Source organism: Solanum dulcamara, chromosome 11, assembly GCF_947179165.1.
Source record: "Solanum dulcamara chromosome 11, daSolDulc1.2, whole genome shotgun sequence".
NCBI lineage: Eukaryota > Viridiplantae > Streptophyta > Magnoliopsida > Solanales > Solanaceae > Solanum > Solanum dulcamara.
Genome location: NC_077247.1, coordinates 37,554,835 through 37,573,795, shown reverse-complemented (window position 1 = coordinate 37,573,795; position 18,961 = coordinate 37,554,835). Strand labels below are relative to the sequence as shown.

Sequence of the window (18,961 nt, the reverse complement as noted above, 5' to 3'; positions counted from 1 at the left end):
ACAAGTCTAAAAAGGGGATACAACTCCAAAAGAAGAGGAAAACATAGTCATGAACTAAACCAATGTTTGAATCTAAGTCCTGGAAAAAGGAGTAGAAAATAAGAGATTCCACGGTAACTTGAAAGAAATAGCTCACCCTTGAACTCGAATAATAGTCACTCCTCCAAACGAGGTCTCTCCGCAACCGGTTGAATATGACTTGTACTCAACAAAAGATAGAGCAAGTGTAGTATCAGTACACAAAGTCAATGGTGTACTGGTAAGATCACGCGGTTAGCCAATAAGCAGATCATAGACAAGTAAACTCAACATAACAGACATATCTATATACAGAATAAATTAACCAATCTCATCTTCCACCATATTTAGCAAGAACATAATCTATATATTCAACATGCTATAACTTCACATGGGGGTCCTCTCAGGGAACCTACAAATAATCAATCTTGTGTTGGAACGTGACACCCGATTTAAATATGTGTCAGAATATTACACTTGATTTAAATGTGTGTCATAATGTGAAAACAAATACAATTTATGTGTTGTACCATGAAACCCAATCCAATCAGACCACAATCATAAATACATTCAGTATTTACAGCATTATATCACCAACAACATATTTATCACCAAAACAGGCCATCAAGTGATCATCTCACACATAATCTAGCATGTCTCCCTATTTATATGCGCATAAGCATATCATGAAGAAGTTTATCAAGTATATAAAAAACATACGAAAAAATAAAACCATCATCTACCTCAAATTCACACTTCGATAATCTTACAATGCAAAAGTTTTTCCTTTACGAATTCACTCCTCTCGTTCTAGGTCCAGAAAGAGTAAATGCATATAAAGGATCAACATAATGGCCTAAATACAATGAAATATAACATAATTCACATCATAGGCCAAACTCATGATCTTAGCCCCACCCTACGATTATTTCCCACCATTAGTTTTTCGTTCAAACCCTCCCTCAATGATTACCAATCATAGTTTTTAGGTTCTAAAAATCAAAAGATGAATTTAGGGAGTAAAGTTCTTACCTTAAGTGTGAAAAACCATGGAAAATTGATGAAAATCGTCTCAGGTCACCTCCTGAAGTCTTAAAAATTATTTTTATAGAAAAAGACCATTTCTGGAATTTTTTCCAATTTAAGTCGCGACTATTTTGCTCTGGTGGAAACTATCCCACTTTGGCGGGATATGTGAAAATAGTAAGATTGAAGTTTGAGCCTATTTTGCAACACACCCTTTTTTAAAGACGTATTAAAATATATCCTTCACGTCAAATTAGATTCCAAGAGTTTTACTCTTATGAATGCGATTCAGCGAAGCCATAATTGCTTCGTATCACGTTGGATATCAGTTTATCCAATTAAATTAGAGATATGATCTCCCACAATTCATATGATTACCCTAGACCTCACCTAACTTAGAATTCATCCAAGTCCGGCTTAGGCTAAATTTTTCCGAAGTTACTATCTGAAGTTTTCCTACCTAAAATCCTTCCCCATTGACCTATTCCTAACAATAGGGATAAGTTGTTACACAAAGCCTTGGCCTGCCTATCTCGTCGAACTTTTTCTACTTTCTTTTTGAAATCTTTCACTTCATTGAAGCTTCTTCGTGTAAAGGTCATGTGAACAGAAAATACATGTAATTTAGGATTCAATCCCTTAATGAAAACATATTATCTCCTCCTATATGGTCACTAGTAGTATATATGGATAAGACATGAAATTTAGCCTCATTAGCAAACAGTCATGCCACCCTGATCGAGATCCATAAACTTATCTTTCTTACAGCCCCTCAGAGTACTTGGAACATATTTCTCCAAAAATAGGACATGAAACTAAACTCAAGTGAGTGAAGGCAAAATTGGCGATCGACATTCCATAAAGGCTCTCCACCACTACTTAGCTTCACCTTGAAACTGGAAGGTCACGAACTCAACTCCATATTGGTAGATTATGCCCAACTTGGTTGGTATTTCATGCTCAGTGCCAATCATCACTAGGCCCAAAAGTGGATGGAAGATGGTCACGAACTCAACTCCATGCTGGTAGATTATGCCCAACATGTGAAGTCTCTTATAGAAATCCAATATTAACTTATAGGCATCTTCACCCTCTGAACCCTTGAACACTAAAGGTTTCAACTTCAAGAACTTGGTCAGCATTTCATGCGCAGTGTCAGTTATCACTAGGCTCAAAAGTAAACGGAAAAAGACAGCAGTGCCCAATACTCCCTCCATCTGAGGGACTGCAGCAGCAATGGAGCGAGCAAATAGAACTTGAACTACGGGCATTATAGAAATATATCCTGCGCCGACCAACCCACTCAGGAAATTCATGATCTTTTGTGGTATAGCTAGGTCCAAAGGGGGAAGTCCTTCAGCTTCATCCCCTACATTCACTACCTTCTCAGCATCCTACTCAACTTCTACCTTTACATTCTTCTCTACTTTCACCTGGTGTGTGGGAGGGGCCTTTTTTTGTGGGACATTCTCAGCCTGAACCTCCCCCCCGGCAGGTTCTTTCCTTCTCCGACTTCTGTCGCATCCTCTTTCTCTATCTCTACTTTAGCTAATCCTTCTAACTATTAGCTCCTCGTTTTGCTCAATGAAAGCAATGAGCTAGATACCGTCGTATCTATAATAACCATCTGCAAAAAAAGTGTAAAAGAAGTTAAATACCAATTTGAATCACCAAATATCAATTAGAATTAACTTATAGCACAAAGGAAGAGAAAGATAGAGAGAATTCTTAAAGTCAGTAGCCTCTAGAAGAAAAGTATTGACTCTTCGTATTGTTCCGCAAGACTCTACTAGACTCATATTATTACAATGAAATCAAAAAAAACTAAGGTTCTGATACCAACTTTGTCATGATCCAAATCGGGTTGAGAGTGACACTCACACTACCCCTCCTGTAGAAGAACCAAACTACACCCCAAACTAGCATCCTAATGAAAAAATAAACATAAAAGATATAGAAATAATTTTTATATAAAATTTAAATTGAGTTTCCATAAACTCACGAAATTACAATCATAATATAGTCAAACATGCGGAAGTCAAACTCTCCTAGGACTTGAAAGTCATTGTACCAAAACTCTACTAAGTAACAACTCTACAGTTAAGGGAATGCAACCCTGAAACCATGAGATAAATAACATCTAAAAGGTCTAAGTTGAAAGAATGGGACTGAGAACCTAGAGGAATCCACGGCAACCTGAAATAACTGGCTTACCCTTGAATTCTGCGTTCACTATTCTCCTAACTGAAGTCTGTCAACGGCCACCTGAAGATGCCCTGTAATCAACAAAAAAAGAGCAAGTGCAGTATCAGTACACATAATCAACAGAGTATTAGAAGGATTATGTGGCTAGTCCAGTGAATGAATATGCATAAGTAACTACAACATAGTAAAGATAGGCATAAAAGGAAACAGATTACCAATTATTGTTTCATAAGCATTACACAGTTCACAATGTCAATCTTAATACAACAGTAGAAAATAGTCCTTTCATGTGACTTATACTCAAACTTTTAGTTTGTACCAGTGTGGTATCCGATCTAATATATGTGTCAGAACATGACACCTGATTCAATATATATATCGAAACATGACACTCGATCAAATATATGTGTTGGAATATGACACCCGATCAAATTACGAGTTAGGAAAGTATTTAACTTACCTTTGTCCCAATAATGAGTAGAAAATTGAAATAAATAGCCCTAGTTCTTCCCTTGAACTCCAAAATCGAGAATCGAAGAAAATAACATTTTAGAAACTTTTTTCGTTTAAATTCGCGACTGTCTTGCCATAGCTTCACTTACCCTGCCATGAAGGCCCCACTATAGAGGGAATAATCCCGTCATGGAGGGTCACTTGGGGACAGAGACTCGAGATTTGTGTTCGAAACTCCCATTTTGCAACATGCCCTCAAATCATGATGTTTTAAAATCAACCCTTCACTCCAAGATCAATTACGGGAGTTTTACTCGCCCTAATTTGATTTCGTGAAGCTGTACAGTCTCTTTAGTGTCTTGGCTATCAACTGAAACTATCAAATTGATAATTAAATCAATCATTCATTAACGGATTACCCCAGACCTCACTTGGCTTGGATTCCATCCAAATCTGGCTTAGGCTCAAATTTTCTAAGTTACTACTCATAATTTTTCTGACCCTAATTCCTCCCCCATTAACCTATTCATAATTACGGAAACAGATCATTACAAAAAATTGCACCAAACTTTCAAAAATAGGTCAAATAAAAAAGAAACTGCAAAAATAACAATGCCAAATGTTATTTCCTCCCGCTAAATCCTTGCCCTTTTTTAAAAAAAAAAAACAAATTTGTTAAATATTTAATAAAAACAAAAAAAAACGCTCATGTTTGGTGAACTTAAAAAATTAAAATTACTCAAAAATATATTCAAGAAAATTACTTTGAACATAGGGGACTATTTTCGTTAATTTTATAAGGTCCAATCCATGAGTTAATGGAAGATGTTTATCTTCCTTTGGTAAAATTATCATGCCTTGGAGATGTGGTCAACCGGTCAAAATATTTGTTCACACATTGTTGAAATTGGCAACCGATCAAAAAATATCTTCACACACCTTTGTTGACATTGACAACCGTCAAAATTATATCTTCACACACCTTTGTTGAACCGGCCGAAAAATCTGTTCACATTAAAATGTTGAAATTTCTACATTTGTTTATATCATCAGTGACATAGGGAGGTTTTTTTTTCTCTTCTTATAAATAGGGCACTCTTGCTCATTTGTAAAACACACCAAGATAGAGAGAAAAATATTAGAAAGCAAAGTGAGGTATTTCATAAACTATAAAAAAATAGTATGTGAAGAAAAATAAAATGTGAGCGATATTTTAGTAAGGTGGGAAAGCAAAAGAGTGTTATTCCTTTTTAATGTGTTGTGGTCACTTTGATTATTGTACTTGTGACTATCCAGTGTAAAATTCTTTACTATAGTGAGATTAGTTGCTCCTCTTGGCCTGTGATTTTTCCCTTATTTAAAAGGGTTTTCACGTAAATTCTTAAGTCATTATTTTTCCATTTTATTTTCATTATTTTGGTCATATATATTTTTGTATTAGTCCATATTTTCCCAACAAATTTCTCCCTACTGTTGATAAGAAAAAGAGGAAGATGTTCAAATATGCAATTATTTTCCCCTCCAAGAATTGAGAATATATTATAATGTCGTTGCATCTTTTTCTGTTTCGACCAAAAGATGGAACATTTTTAAATTGCAGCTCATATATAGAAAGATTTCAGGTGAACTAATCTTCCAATTAATTAGTAGAACATTATATATGTATATACTGTTGAATCTTAGAATATATTAAATGAAGTTTACTTAAAACAAATTAAGATAACATTAATTTACGCCTTGTTTTGATGGTTGTTACTCGTTGTATTGTATTGTATGATATTGTTAGTTTAAATACGATGTTATTTTGATTATTACTTAAATTTTATTATATTGTATCGTTTAAATCCATCGTTAGATAACAACCCTCTAAACAAAGTGTAAGTGTAATGACCATTGACAATATATCATTTTCATGAACATTTAGTTGTCGGATATATTCTTTGGAATATGGTACACTCATTGTCATCACCAGTATAATCTTCACTTCTTTTCTTTTATCTGCATGTTTATCTTTAGCTAAATTTTGATATGGATTAATTAACTTAGAAAGATCAGAAAAATACAATAATGATACATTTGATTAATTTGGTGTTGGATCTTGTGACATGTGAAACTTTGACAATCTATTCATACATACTAAAAATTTGTATGATGTTAATTTGTGAGCCTTCGCCGAGAGCTTTCGAAGAAATGACAAGCATAGAAAATGGTCAAGATATGATTTGTCTAGACACTGATCAAGTGGATTAAGTGTAAATTAGAATATGCCCTTTCAACTATCTTTTGTTTCATGCACTTAATAAATTATAAATACACAGTCAAGGACTGAGATGGGATGATTGTAATTTTTCATTATTCTTTAACTTATGAAACTATTTTCTCGACATTTACTTATGGAAGAAATCGTAACATTGTATTATGTATATGATTTGAGATTGATATAGTCAAAGAAAAAATTGAGACAAAGAAAAATATTTTAAGTAAGCATATAAAACACATTCAATCTAACTGCATATCTTTTGCATGATGGGTCAGTAAAAAAATGAAAATAACGGTTTAATTCATTAGTTGTAGATGCTTACCAATAGTAGAATCTTCTAATTCTTCCTATTTGATCCAAAGTCGATCGATCTAGCCATGAGCAAGTTGAAAATGGCTCTATCAAGCTTTGGAGGACCGAGCCCACATATGTGGTAAAATACACGGATGACTTGTGGCCAAGGGTGAAAAGAAAATTAACATGAGATATAGCTAATTTTTCCGCAAAATTTACTTTAGTAGAGAGTATGATGTTGATGGCCCAAGGTAGAGCACTAAATGGAGCCTTATTGCGTTGCAGCATTCACACGAGCTAGGAAGTCTATTAGTCATACTAACAACTTGAAGTTGTGTCTTGAAGGTTTGCCCCTGATCCCTAACCTAGGAACAACACTAAGACATTATGTTTTTATTTTCTTGATTAAAAACATGACATAGTATAGTGATAGTACTCAGTCCGCAATTGCAGAGTCCATATTTCCTTGAAAATACCTTCCAGAGGCAAGGATTTGTAGTACAAATGTATGGTAAGGAATATTATTTGGTAAGACAGACATATAAAGTGCATATGTATGGTAGCTTCAAAAGAAAATAGATCCTTGTTCGAATATTCTGATGGTGTCCTTGTCTGGTCTATTTTCATCTTTTCATCATCGCTAGACTACTTTGGCACAACCACAATAGCTAGTTTGGCTTCCTCTTGGTTTGATCTATACTCACCTTGTGAGTCGTCACCCTTATATAACTATCTTGTTGGTTTGTGAGTTAATCAATGTACTCGTATCATTGGGGTTGGGAAGAAATCTTTGGCTCTATCGAACATATAGAGAATTGGAAATAACATTCTACCGATGTCAAGTATTGGATTGATTTCTTCAGCCCTTTTTTATGTGTTCGTGTTCTATATGACCGACATAAGATTGGACTTGTTAGATGTTATGGTGGTTCAGTGAGCAACATGTCGAATCACTCTAATCTTCTTCTCTGCCATTTGGCCAATACGAGTTCACCCGGTACTAGCACCTTTATGGGAAAATTTATCATTTTATTAGGAGTTTTTCAAAGAAATAGCTTAATAGCCACATTAGCAATTATTAGGATGATGTTAGGCAATTTATTCCCTTTGGATATATAATCATGTGGTTTCTGGGAATTTAAACTTATTTGTAGAATTTTGCCTCTTTTACTAATCCAGAATTTTTTGAGTTATACAATATTGTCGGTATTATATTTAGGAGAGCATAAATCAAGAGTTACATTACTGAAAAGATGAAGATTATACCACAGTAAATTTAAATCTTCAGAGAACGAGATATTCGCGCATTAGTATAAATATTTAGTTATTCAATTTATTTTTTGTTAGTGTGAGCATTTTAACATTTTATTAAATTGCAATTTTAGAAATTGTCCATTGATGACATTTAATGTCATCTTTATTATTCTTTCTTTAGTGCATAAAAATGTCTTTCATTATCATCTTTATTTAGTGCAAGACTAAATCATTCCATTATGTATTTTTAATCTAATTATCACTAATAAGTGGTGCACTAAATCATAATGGTGCACTAAATCATAATGGTACACTAAATGATGATAATGATGGCATTCTATTATTTTTTCATCTTTGAATGATTTTCTCTCCTATAAATAGAGAGGTCTTCTTTGTTTTGAAATGCAAGATAAGAGAAGAAAAAATTGAGAGAGTTAAGTTTATATAAAAAAGAGAGTTCTTATTAGTTGAAGGGAGGTGTTCTTTGTGTAGAGCTTTAAACTCAACTCTTGTCCAGAGTTTGTTGAGTTACATTTTTGTGATAAGGTTGTTGTATCCTGGAGGGGACAAGTCAAGAGGACTACTGCTGGACCAGTGAAACGATTTACTGCAGTGGGCTTGAATCTCCTTAAAGAGAGCGAGATATCCGCGCCTCAGCCAAGAAGTGAAGTTAATTTCTTCATTTTATTTTTCAATTGTAATTTGTAATCTTATAATTTCTCCAACATTTTTCAATTGTAATTAATGATATATTTACCAACACTTTAAATTGATCTTATATAATATTTATCTGAATTAATCGGGTCACTTATTTTTTGTTAAAGAAAACTAATGTTTTTTAATCATCAGCACTCAATTCTTAAATATTTTGTAACTTACAAGAAAGTTCTAGCACAGGAAAAACACTACTCACTTGTATATGCTTCACAAAGCTTAAATTAATTATTATTTTTCAAAACCCAATCATCATGTACTTTAGTGTCAATCCTTTATTTGCACAAATAAAAGTGGTACCAACCCTCTGATGTTAAATTTTTTCTTTGTCTAACACTAACTGATATTTTGCAAACAATAATAGTTATTAGTTGATAATGGGCTGAAACTATGTCACCTAATTAGTATGAGTTCTATAGAAAGTTGAGTATTTAATTAGCTTTAAGTTTGAAAGTACAATAATTTACAGAAAAATGATTCAAGAATGATGCTATCTAGACATATAAATACAGTTTAGTATTTGTGATGGAACTTACTTGGAAAGTCGGAGTTCGTTTTTATTGTTTAAATTAATTGATTAAATGAATTGAAAAAGAATAAAGGAGAGAAAGTCACTTTACTAAATGAAAATGTGAAATTGACTTGATTTGGACAAAAAGGCAACTAAAATTATTATTGCTACTCCCTCTGTTTCATATTAGTTGTCTATATTATAAAAATATCCTTTTCAAAGTATTTGCCAACTTATAAATCAAGAAAAAATTATTTGTTTTTTTCATTTTATCCTTAAGAATAATATTTTAAAGTAAATGATATTGATTGCATTAATAAGAGTTAAAGATAAATTAATAAAAATATTTTTTATTTATAATTCCTTAAAGAGCATGTAAAATGAAAATGTGATAACTAATATGAGACGATGGAAATATAAGTTTGTTCCCCGATTCTTTCCTTTCACTTTCCTTAAAATAAAATATGTCTTTAAATATAAGCTCAATTATTTTGTGGTCATTATCAAGTAGAGTACAATTTTAATTAGGGTCTAATTGAAAATATCGTGACCTATAGTAAAATAATGTAAGAAGTTGCATCGAAAAATATTGGAAGGGGTGAGTTTGTTTATAAGTGGGAGTAATATTTATTGTGAATTTATTTTTTGTCCATGATCATGACATTTCCATTTAAAATGCAATCATTGTCCAGACAGTTTTGTGAGTTGTAATTTATTAATTCAATTTTAGCATTAGTTTTTCTCAAAATAAATGTATAAAGAGTGAGAGGGTCACTTTCTAAATATAAAATAAAATCAACAAATAAAAGCAAGTTAGACATGGCCAGAATTTTTTGTTTTAATTAGGATTCTCTTTTTCCCATTCAAAGAATCTCAGGTTTGTTTAGTGGGACGGATAGAGGCACTGGAGCTGCAATTATATTGGTTTTTACTAAATCATAATTCAATATGCAATGTATTATAAAGAGTTAAAAGGGTTAAAAACTCCTAAATTATTTCATTTTATTGAGTTTCATATTTAAACTATTGAGAGCTTGAGTTTTCTACTTGAACTATCACTGGTTAGTGAAATGCACCTAGACATTGACTAGACCAAATGTTTATCTAGAAATGTTCTAGGCACGCTTGTACATAAAATCTTTGTTCACCTGGCATATATAACAATTCTATTTGCTGACACGTTAATTATTTTTTATATTTTTAATTGACTTTTTAAAAATTCTAAACTCTCTCCTTTTAAGTCGAAAATATTAATGTCACGACAGAGACGAGAACACAGCTAAGAAGGTGGAGAAGAAGATAATGGATGTTACGGTTGCAATAAATTAATTTATACGGTGATAGTTTTAACCTTTAATCCTAACTATTAACCTAATATTAATTTATTTAGATACTACCACACTGGTCATTTTTATCATTATAATATTTCTATTTTCATTACCATCGTTGTTATTGAGCGCCACCACAACATTTATGATCATTATCAATCACTACAATCGTTGCTATCAATTTCTACTACCAATCAACTCCACCATCACAACTAACATTGTTGGCAACTATCACTAACACGTCATCAATCACCACACATTTTTCAATCACCATCATTACGATTGCTATCATCTCCACTATAAATATCACCCATTATTATCACTGCGGACAAATTCTATTGTCAATCACCTCCATCATCTCAACTAATAGCGTTGTAAATTACCATCAACATATCGTCAGCCATCACAAATTTCATTGTCACCATCATCAATACTGTCAACTACTAACATCAATCAATTTCACTATTATTATCAATCATCACCATCATGATCAGTTACTGCAATATTAACCACCTTCATACTCACAATTGCCACCACTATTCATTTCTACCATTACTATCAAATATAAATATTTTATTTTTTAAAATTAAGTAATATTTAATATTTATTTATTATATTTATAAATAAATAAATTATGTATATTTAAAAATTAAAAAAATAATTTTAATTATTTAATATTCAAATCTAAAAATAACATCTTTATCAATAGTCAATCTTAATGAATACGAATAAACTCAAACTCAGTGTGATAACAAAAGAAAATTAGAGGATTGAAGAAGGGCAATGATTATAAAATGGGGCCACTATGTTATGGCAATTAAAAGTACAGGCGGAACAAAACTCCGCAGCCACTGCCGCCATTTTTTCCTCTTTCTTGATGATCATTACTCAAATTAAATTCTACTTTGTAAAAATTAATCGTATTAACTAATTGTTTCATTATCATTACCAGGATCACCACTCACCACTCACCACTTCCAATGAGAAAGCTGAAGAGTTGCACAAAAGGAATCGAAAGGGACTCGCCATAAACTTACCTAAATTAGGAGTAATTAATCAGTGATAGATAAATTAGATTTTTATTCCTAATAAGTCGAGTGGACTATATGAATAATTTATAAGTACTAAGTATATCAATGAAACTATTTTCATATTAGTCGTTAATTTACTGTAATTTCATCTTATCTCTATTTGAAATTGATTATAATTTTCTCACCTGAAATGAAAGGCCTCGTCCGCCCTTTCATAGGAGTTGTTAAATGCTCCTAATTAACGTATCTACAGTTATTTGTAAAATGAGAGACGTGCCGATAACTGGGGGATCCTAAGGAGGGAAACTATTTGTCACTCTTCCGTCCCAATTATCTCAATTTAAGTGGCACGGTCAAAATTTCATCATCTTTAATATTACAAGTTAGTTAACTATTATAATAATTTTTAAATCTATACTTCTTTCGTTCATTTTTGCTTGTTGGTATTTGTTTTAAGGAATATGCAAAATCTAATGTGAACAACTAAAATTGAAGAGAGGAAGTAAATTTTATTTTCAAACTCTAGTAACTCAAAAGGGCTAAATCATTAGGTTATAAATTATAAACGGAGAAGGGTCTAAAATGCCCATTAACTATTCGAATTGATACAAAACTATCTTTCGTCCATCTTTTAGCTTTCAAATACCTCTGATGTCAACCTTTTGACTCAAAAATACCCTTGATATTAACCTGCTCATATTTTCCCTCATTTGTAACAGTTTTTCTAAAGTAAAATTATTAAATATTTATTTACTATGTTATCTAATCTGATTGGTCCAAATTTAAATCCTTCTCAAATAAATAACACAAATCACATATAATTCATATTTTGACCTGATACACTTGAAAATAATATTCAAAAAAATATTAATTTCATGATATTTTTCTATTGATCTATTTTAAATTAATATCTAATTTATTATAACCCCACTCATAATTGGGGACCCATTCAATATTCGCGTCTAAATGTCCATTTAATTCAAAAAGATTATTATTTTTTATTAACATAAAATTTTCTAACAATTATCTAATTGTCTTGTCCATTTCCTTTTTTTTTAATCTTCATTCTTAATTAGGATTGAGAGTCTCAAACTTGAAATAAAATCTACATATTCATATTTTTTTAATTTATATTATTATCATGGTAGGGTATGAGTGGGGATAGGAGAAAATATTATCTTTTATTCGTTCATTTTGAATTTTTGGGTACACACAAAAAAAACGATGCTATTAAATTATCTTCTATTGAACTAATTATTTCTATATGAATGTCCTCATTATTTTTCCTCTTTTTTCTCCCTTATTTTGCCATAAGTTCAAAAAAAATTAAATTTAAAATGAGGGACAAGATCCAAGAAGAAGTTTAAAAGAGGAAAAATGAAGAGGAGGAAAAGGTGATTTTACCATTGAATTCAAAATCAGATCAATCTTACTAGAGCTCATATATTAAGTAATTTTAAATTATTTTAACGTATTAGGGCTTAAAATACCATTGAACTATGGAATTTGGTACAATATTGCCTTCTCATTCACCTAATGAATGTAGACCGTTAGAAATAAGGATATTTTTAAGTCAAAAGATTGATGTCGAGGTATTTGAAAGCCAAAAAATTGATGTCAGGGATATTTGAAAGCTAAAAAATAAACGGAGAATAATTTTATACTAAATCAAATAGTTAAAAAGGCATTTTAGACCTTCTCTAAATTATATATTCTAAATTAGCCCTTAACAAGTAGGAAAATTTATAGGCAATAGGGGGAGAGAGCGGCCAAAATCAGTATAAAAGGGAGTGGGCAGCGAATTTACATCGGAAGAAGTAAGGCATTATCCTTGTTCAAATTTTGCAAATCATAACCGACTACTCACCTTCACTCTCTAACGAGACACCCAGAAATATAGAAATAAAGGTTTTTCTTAACGGCCCCCTTTCTTTCAATCCTTTTCCCCCTGTTTTTTTAATTCCTCTGCTACACTTTCCGCAGCCTTTAAAAGTAAATTAAAGCAACATTTCTAATTAATTACAAATATTTACTTACAATTTAAAAGTTGAAAAGAGAAGATGATGACACTTAATGAACAAGTGAGGATAGTTGTGAGAGAATTCAACGCCAAGAGAGATTGCAGAGAAGTGGAAGAGGTAGAAAGAAGATGTGAAGTTGGTCCTAGTGGAAAACTCTCTCTTTTCACTGACCTATTAGGTGATCCAATTTGCAGAGTACGCCATTCCCCTGCCTATCTCATGCTGGTACATACTTTTTTTTTTCATCGTAACGAATACATACAGATATTCGATGAATTCAACTTTCAAATTTTAATAGTAGTAAGTTGTTTTATTGTCAGTTTTGGTTTGTTTGATTGTCTCACATGATTAACAGGTTGCAGAGATAGTGGTGGAAAATGGAGAAGAAGAAAAAAGGGAGGGAATAGTAGGGATGATAAGGGGCTGTATCAAAAGCGTTACGTGTGGAAAGAGACTGTGGAGGAACAATCACGAATTCCCCAAATTGCCTCATCAACAACACCTCCCTGTTTTCACTAAACTTGCCTATATTCTAGGCCTTCGTGTCTCGCCGCAGCACCGGTAACTTACTTTTCTTTGCATTTCTATCCATTCATGATGCTCTATTACTTATAATTTTATATTTCTCATCATAACTAAGAAACTATTGTTCACTTTTATTTTAACTTAAGTTAAATAATTTAGATATTATCAAATGACTGTTTAGTATTTTCCTAAATCAGACACATTCTAATCACCTCATATTATTTCCTTCCTTTATGTATTATAATTGGCTCTCTACCTATATAATAATACTAGAAAGTTGTTTATACCCCCTCAATTTCAACTTGCGTCTTAATTACTATTCGGAGAGTTAAAATATAAATTGATCATGATTAATATCTTTTTAAAAAAATTGAATTATTAATAGTATAATTTATAATATTTCTTATGTAATTTTTAGATATATAAAACTGTATGTTAATAGTTTATATTCTAATTCGCATCAAATATTAGCTAATTTGATTTACATAATTCGAATGAAACCATATAAATTTAAATAGAAAGAATATGTAGTATAAATAATAGAAAATTATTTCACCGTTAGAGATCATTTGATAATTGGATAAGAAATAAGTTATTTATCTATTAATTTTCTTATATTTTATACTACGTTTGGTAGATAGATAGAAAATAAGTTATTATGGTGTGTGGTTTGTGATTTGTAAAACTCACATAATTAATATATGTATAAAGGGCAGTCCGATGCACTTAAGCTCTCGCTATGCGTAGGGTCCGGGAAAGGGCCCAACCACAAGGGTCTATTGTACGCAGTCTTACCTTGCATTTTTGTCAGAGGTTGTATAATTTATGAAAAACAATTATATATTATTTTATACAGAGATTCACTTATAGCTAATTTTTATATTATTAATACATGCATAACTCTATCTAGCTAAAGGATCGTTCGGTTGTGAACAAGTTATCTAAAAATTAATTATTTTGGGATTAGCTATCTTGGAATAAGGTGGGATAAGTATATATATATAACTTATCACATCACTATCATATAAATAATAGATAAGTTATCTCAAACTTGTTAACTAAGCAATATCCCAAAATTTTATTTCTGAATTATTTTTTATTCCAAAATTATTTATTTTTTATCACTTATACTAAACGATCCCATAGTGTGTTTTAACATGGTGCACACAAGGAGATTTGGTGCATAGAGTACTTGTACCTAGTGCGCACACTTATTATTTTAATTTATTTATATTTTAAATATTTATTAATTTCAAGTTTTCATCTAAAATATTTAAAATCAAAAAATTAAATAAAATAAACAAACATTCTGCTACATTTGCTTTAATGATAAAATTCAAAATTCTTTCCTTTTACTTTCTTGTCTTTCGTGCCGAATCAAATTCAGAGTACTATTTCTTATATGGTATTATCATGTACAAAAAAATGAACTCAACAAATATGTGAATCCTGTTTTCCTTTTTCAGGAGAAAGGGAATTGGGTTGAAATTGGTGCGGAAGATGGAAGAATGGTTCAGAGAAAACGGTGCTGAATATTCATACATAGCTACTGAAAACGACAATCTAGCTTCTGTGAAACTCTTCACACACAAATGCGGCTACGCCAAGTTCCGTACCCCATCCATTCTGGTGCAACCCGTTTTCGCTCACCGGGTCAAAATCTCGAAAACTGTATCCATTTTCAAACTCACTCCAACTGAAGCTGAAACTCTATATCGCCATAAATTCTCCGCCACAGAGTTCTTCCCAAAAGACATTGATTCAATTCTCAACAATAAACTCAATTTAGGTACTTTCTTAGCAGTTCCAAAGGGTACTTTTTCGTGTAATTGGCCAGGTGTGAACGAGTTCTTAGCGGGTCAACCCGAGTCATGGGCTGTACTCAGTGTGTGGAACTGTAAGGACGTGTTCAAGCTCGAAGTCCGAGGCGCATCGAGGATGACCAAGGGTTTAGCTAAAACGACCCGTTTAATGGACCGGGCTTTTCCTTGGCTTAAGGTTCCGTCTGTACCCGAAGTTTTCAGGCCTTTTGGGCTTCATTTTATGTATGGGCTTGGTGGGGAAGGCCCATTATCTGTGAAGTTAACTAAGGCCCTTTGTGACTTGGCCCATAACTTAGCGGGTGAATCGGGTTGCGGAGTGGTTGTGACGGAAGTAGCAAGCTGCGAACCGCTTAAGTTAGAAATTCCACACTGGAAGAAACTATCATGCGCCGAAGATTTATGGTGTATAAAACGATTAGGGGAAGACTACAGTGACGGTTCTGTGGGTGACTGGACTAAATCACGGCCTGGTCTTTCTATCTTTGTTGATCCAAGAGAATTTTAACCTTTTTTTGGTTTCTCATTTACGTATTCAAGCTCGATTAAATTGAAATTTTCGTCGCACACGGCCTTATTGAGGAGAAGTGCTCCATAGGTAAGGATTTTTTTCTATACTCAAAACTCTTCGGAGATCTCTAATTAAAAAAAAATCTCATTCACTACACCACAATCCTTTCTATCCGTGATGATGCATCTTTTGGTGCTAGAGAATTTTAGGGTAAATATACTTTGGAAGTCATTTTCTTTTTGTAGGTTTTTCTTTTTGGGGTTAACTTTGTTTTATATTTTTATAGAAGAATTAGAGGTGAAGAAAGAAAAAAAAAAAAGAGAGGGAGTACCAGCACTTTTTGATTGTCGTTGTTGTAAAGTGGGATTGTAAATATCACTTTGTTTCTAACTTCTTCTTCTTTTTTGTAGTTTGATGTGACGTTTTAGATGATCTTTCGTATGTTGGATTTTTGTTTATATTTGGGATTTTATAGCCGGTTTGGATTAATTTATTTTTAAGTAAGGTTAATCTTTTTTTTAACTTATAAACTGATAAAATTCAACTATTTATTGGAGCTTATTTTAAGTACAAAATGACTTTTAAGCTGGCCAGCCAAACACTAAAAAAAATTGAAAACAACTTATAAGTCAATCCAAACGGCCTCCTAATCTCTTGGACTTTGCATTTTCTTAATTCAGATCGGACTAGGGAACCTCACATGAAAAAATATCTGAATATAAGTATGAAGAGGTTATGAATAAAATAAAATCCTAAATCGATAAAGAACAAGAATCCTGAATTTCTTATACAACTTGGACGACTTTTTTTTCTTAGAACCAGCTTTTCAAAGTTTCATTCAAAACTTAATTTAACAATCGACATAAAAGATATTTAGTGCACAAGAGACAACCACTTCATTATGTATACATTTTTCATAATAGAAAACAAGGAGCGACTCTACTATGTGAATGCAAGTTGTGAGATGAAATGTGTATGAAGTTTTCATTCAGATATGACATGTCTGTACTAACTACTTTCATTTGTCTCATTTTAGTTTTTCTCTTAAACCACAGTACCACTCTTTCTTTTCTTCACAGAATTTGAAAACAAAAAAAGGGAGTGGGGTTATTTTGGGTCTAAAAAGTTCATTCAAAGCCTTTTTAACATATTGTTTATAAATAATTAATAGATATTGAATTTTATGTGATTTTTCATGTATTAAATTATATACTGCATGTATTATAAATACAGAAATCAAATGAACCCGATATATTATGATATGTTTTGTAGCAATGGAAAGATAGTGATCAAAGATCTTTTGGAGTTTACACTAATTTATTCGTTGTGGTCTCCACTTGTCCTTTACATTTTTGGAAAACAATCCTTTCATAAATTTGCGAACTGATGTTTTATTCCACACGGCTTGTCTAATTATACTAGTGGGACTCTCCACACAATACATCTTAGCTCATCTTTTTTATTAATTAGTTACTATATGTAATAATTGGATTTTTGGGGTCCTTTTGGCTGTTACAGCTATAAAGACATGTAATTGAAGCTTAAGAATGTTTTACACGTGTCAAAGGAAATTTTTAAGAGACAATATTTTTAATACAGATCAAAGCTATTTTACATGATTTAGTTAAAATTTACAATGCTCAGCAGGATTGAAGAAGCTGGTTCAAAGCTAAGGTATCAATCGGCCTTGAATTTTGAGAATGAGAATGTAGAAATTGTTGTCTTTGGTATCTAAATAGATTCAAAGAAAAAGCGGGCGATTCTCGGAGCAACGGCTAATTCCGGACTTTCAAAAAATTCAAATTCAGAGTCAAGTGATAGATCTTGATGACGAATCCGACACAATAAAAATTAATTTAAACTTTTATCCACATCTTTGAGAAATCGCAAACAACAGACGTGAGCAAAATTTTGTCGTGATTCATGACATCTCACCTACTGGGGATGATAGATGATTACTAAATTTACCTCTCCACAAACTTTCAAAAGATTTCATCCTGTCGTCTGAGAGAAATCAGCCGATGAAGCTTGACGAAATTCTGATTTGTATAATAGTGTATAAAATTATATATGTTATATAAATACCTCTTATAATTTTGTATATGTTATATATTATGTGTATACTATTGTATACCAAGCTTTTAAGCATTTGATTTTATTATTGTATATTATTCACTGTTTCGTTATCTCTCTTAATTAATCTCTAAAAATCTCAAATGGTGAAAGCCAAGTGATTTAATTTTATCAATTAAATTGAAGCCAATTGACTCTACATCTCCTGTATTAATATTATCTTCTTGTTCTATCTCTTTACTTTTTGTGTCTTTTTCCATTATATTGATCTTTTCATTATTCTTAGTTAAATCATATTTCAAGTTGTTTGTGAATTTTTTCAGGAATTATAATTGGATTTGTATGAGTAATTATATGGTTATCAATTTTCTGATCTTCAAGCTATTTGAAATATACCAATACTATGTATCAAAAAAATAAGTTACTTCTTAGCAGTATCTGACCTTTTTTTATGCTTCTATTGAGCCAAGGATCTCTCGGAAACAGCCGTCCTACCTTGGTAGGAGTAAAATCTGCGTATACTTTACCCTCCACAGACCCCACGTTGTGGGATTTCATTGGATTGTTATTGTTGTTGCTTTTTTTAATTTTTCTGATCGTTTGTCTCGATTGTGACTTGCCATAATTTCAGAAGAAAAAGCAAAGGCAATTAAGAAATTATTTATAACGCAAGTAATAGCAATTAAAATTCAGAGTTAAAAAAAGGAAATAAAATTGGTTAAGAAGATAACTATGAATTTGTTTTAGTTAGAGCACAAAGAGGAGTCAACTTTCCTTAACTATATTTTATCGTAATTAGTAATTACTATTATATTTAAAAAGATATATTATTAATTACTACTTAATTAAATTATCATGTTTATCTTTAAAAATATCTAATGGTTTAGAAGATCTTATCCGTGCACAAACATATGTAT

General features: G+C 31.8%; 1 protein-coding gene across 3 annotated transcripts; it reads left to right on the top strand.

The window, feature by feature from the left end:
* Positions 1–12,856: 12,856 nt before the first annotated feature.
* LOC129875029 (probable N-acetyltransferase HLS1) lies at positions 12,857–17,701 on the top strand. 3 transcript variants are annotated; one of them, XR_008763048.1, is made up of 4 exons: positions 12,857–13,340; positions 13,471–13,676; positions 15,107–16,058; positions 17,619–17,701. XR_008763048.1 is itself a non-coding variant. In XM_055950462.1 (3 exons), exons 1-3 carry the CDS (start codon positions 13,155–13,157, stop codon positions 15,966–15,968), a joined length of 1,254 nt encoding a protein of 417 aa, XP_055806437.1. In that variant the 5' UTR covers positions 12,857–13,154; the 3' UTR covers positions 15,969–16,412. The 3 variants fall into 3 exon arrangements, 2 of the variants coding, with proteins under 2 accessions (XP_055806437.1, XP_055806439.1); XM_055950462.1 differs by lacking the exon at positions 17,619–17,701 and having other exon boundaries at positions 15,107–16,412; XM_055950464.1 differs by lacking the exon at positions 17,619–17,701 and having other exon boundaries at positions 13,286–13,362; positions 15,107–16,412.
* Positions 17,702–18,961: the final 1,260 nt, after the last annotated feature.